General features: G+C 64.2%; 1 protein-coding gene across 1 annotated transcript in view; it reads right to left on the bottom strand.

Annotated features, from left to right (window-relative positions):
- Positions 1–1,382, bottom strand: part of LOC114072199 (retinoic acid receptor RXR-alpha-B-like) — a 14,374-nt gene extending 12,992 nt beyond the window's left edge. Inside the window, exons 1-2 of the mRNA XM_027910120.1 lie at positions 1,243–1,382; positions 925–1,035 (exon numbers count right to left, since the gene is read on the bottom strand). Coding sequence (XP_027765921.1) covers positions 925–1,035; positions 1,243–1,382 — 251 coding nt within the window. The remainder of the gene's footprint in view (positions 1–924; positions 1,036–1,242) is intronic.
- Between the last annotated feature and the right edge of the window lie 970 nt (positions 1,383–2,352).

Below are 2,352 nucleotides of genomic sequence, written 5' to 3'. Positions count from 1 at the left end.
GCGCTGGGCTGGGCTGTGCTGGGGTGGGGAGAGCGCCGTGTCCTCTGTACTCGTGGAATGGGGAAGCTGGGGCGTGTTTGGGGCCGTGGTTGCTGTGCTGCGGGGGGAGAGTGCCGTGTCCTCTGTGCTCGTGGAACGGGGGAGCTGGGGTGGGTTGGACTGTGGAGGGGGAGAGCGCCGTGTCTTCTGTGCTCATGGAACGGGGGAGCTGGGATGTGTTTGGGGCCACACTATGCTGGGCTGGGGGGAAGAGTGCCGTGTCCTCTGTCCTTGTGGAACGGGGGGCTGGGGGGTGTTGGACTGTGGGGGGGAGAGCGCCGTGTCCTCTGTGCTCGTGAAATGAGGCAGCTGGGGGGTGTTTGGCTGCACTGTGCTGGGCTGGGGGGGAGAGCGCCGTGTCCTCTGTGTTCGTGGAACAGGAAGCTGGGCAGTGTCTGGGGCTGCAGGGGAGGGACAGCGCCGTGTCCTCTGTGCTTATGGAATGGAGGAGCTGGGGGGTGTTTGACTGCGCTGTGCTGTGCTGGGGTGGGGAGAGCGCCGTGTCCTCTGTGATTGTGGAATGGGGGAGCTGGGGCGTGTTTGGGGCCGCGCTGTGCTGTGCTGTGGGGAGGAGAGCGCCGTGTCCTCTGTGCTCATAGAATGGGGGAGCTGGGCAGTGTCTGGGGCTGTGGGGGGGACAGCGCCGTGTCCTCTGTGCTCGTGGAACGGGAGAGCTTAGCGTGGGGCCGTGTGTGCTGGGCTGGGGGTCTCAGGCTGGCCTTGTGAGTAATCCCAAAGCATTCCAGGGCTCAGCGATGGAGCATGTGCCTTTTCTATTTGCAGATGCTGCCCAGCTCACCTTTGGAAAGAGAGGAGAATTGGAGGCGAGTCGGGACGGTGGCAGGAGGAGCAGGGGTGCACTGAGCTTTCCAAAATGCCACGTACCTTTGTCCGTCGCTCACCTGGGTATCCCGTGCGATGCCAGCCGCAGCCTCCGGCATCGGCAGAGGTGGCAGGACTCCGTCTGGAGCCGGCGAGCCGAGGGCCTCGGTGCAGCTGGGAGAGTGTGAGTATGGGAATTGTTGGGGTTCGGCTGAGCTGCTGCAAAGCTCCTGAAGTGATTGTGGTTTTTTTTCTCGTAGCTGACAAGGAGAATAAGCCAGCGTCTGCAGGAACTCTGAGGTAGCCGAGACGACCTTCCTTTGCATTGAAGAAGGATTCGCACCCCCCCAGCTGTCATAAAGATAAGTGGAGGGCTGCGACCTGGAGAGGGGGAGCTGGGACGTGTTTGACTGTGCTGGGCTGGGCTGGGGTGGGGAGAGCGCCGTGTCCTCTGTACTCGTAGAATGGGGAAGCTGGGCGTGTTTGGGGCCGTGGTTGCTGTGCTGGGGGGAGAGCGCCATGTCCTCTGTACTTGTGGAACGGCGGAGCTTGGAGGTGTTTGGCTGCGCTGTGCTGGGGAGGGGGAGAGCGCCATGTCCTCTGTACTTGTGGAACGGCGGAGCTTGGAGGTGTTTGGCTGCGTTGTGCTGGGGGGGGGGAGAGCGCCGTGTCCTCTGTGCTCGTGGAATGGGGAGAGCGCCGTGTCCTCTGTGCTTGTGGAACGGGGAGCTGGGCAGTGTCTGGGGCTGTGGGGGTGACAGCGCCGTGTCCTCTGTGCTTATGGAATGGGGGAGCGGGAGGGTGTTTGGCTGCGCTGTGCTATGCTGGGGTGGGGAGAGCGCCGTGTCCTCTGTGATTGTGAAATGGGGGAGCTGGGGCGTGTTTGGGGCCGCGCTGTGCTGTGGGGAGGAGAGCGCCGTGTGCTCTGTGCTCATAGAATGGGGGAGCTGGGCAGTGTCTGGGGCTGTGGGGGAGACAGCGCCGTGTCCTCTGTGCTCATGGAATGGGGAGCTGAGTGTGGGGCTGTGCCATGCTGGGCTGGGGGGAGAGTGCCGTGTCCTCTGTGCTCGTGGAATGGGAGAGCTGGGCGGTGTCTGGGGCTGCGCTGTGCTGGGCTGCGGAGCGGGGGAGAGGGCCGTGTCCTCTGTGCTTGTGGAAAGGGCAGCTGGGGGGTGTTGGACTGTGGGGGGGACAGCGCTGTGTCCTCTGCGCTCGTGGAACATGGGAGCTGGGGGGTGTTTGGCTGCGCTGTGCTGGGCTGGGGGGACAGCACCGCATCCTCTGTGCTCGTAGAACAGGGGAGCTGGGCAGTGTCTGGGGCTGTGGGGGGGACAGCGCCGTGTCCTCTGTACTCGCGGAACGGGGGAACTGGGGGGTGTTTGGCTGTGCCGGGCTGGGCTGGGGTGGGGAGAGCGCTGTGTCCTCTGTGCTTGTGGAATGGGGGAGCTGGGGCGTGTTTGGGGCTGTGCTGTGCTGGGATGAGAGCGCCGT

The sequence above is a fragment of the Empidonax traillii genome, unplaced genomic scaffold (assembly GCF_003031625.1).
Source record: "Empidonax traillii isolate 1590-97213 ecotype Southwest subspecies unplaced genomic scaffold, ASM303162v1 scaffold2753:size18507, whole genome shotgun sequence".
NCBI lineage: Eukaryota > Metazoa > Chordata > Aves > Passeriformes > Tyrannidae > Empidonax > Empidonax traillii.
Note: the sequence above shows the minus strand (reverse complement) of the source record. Positions and strands in the feature narration are given on the sequence as shown.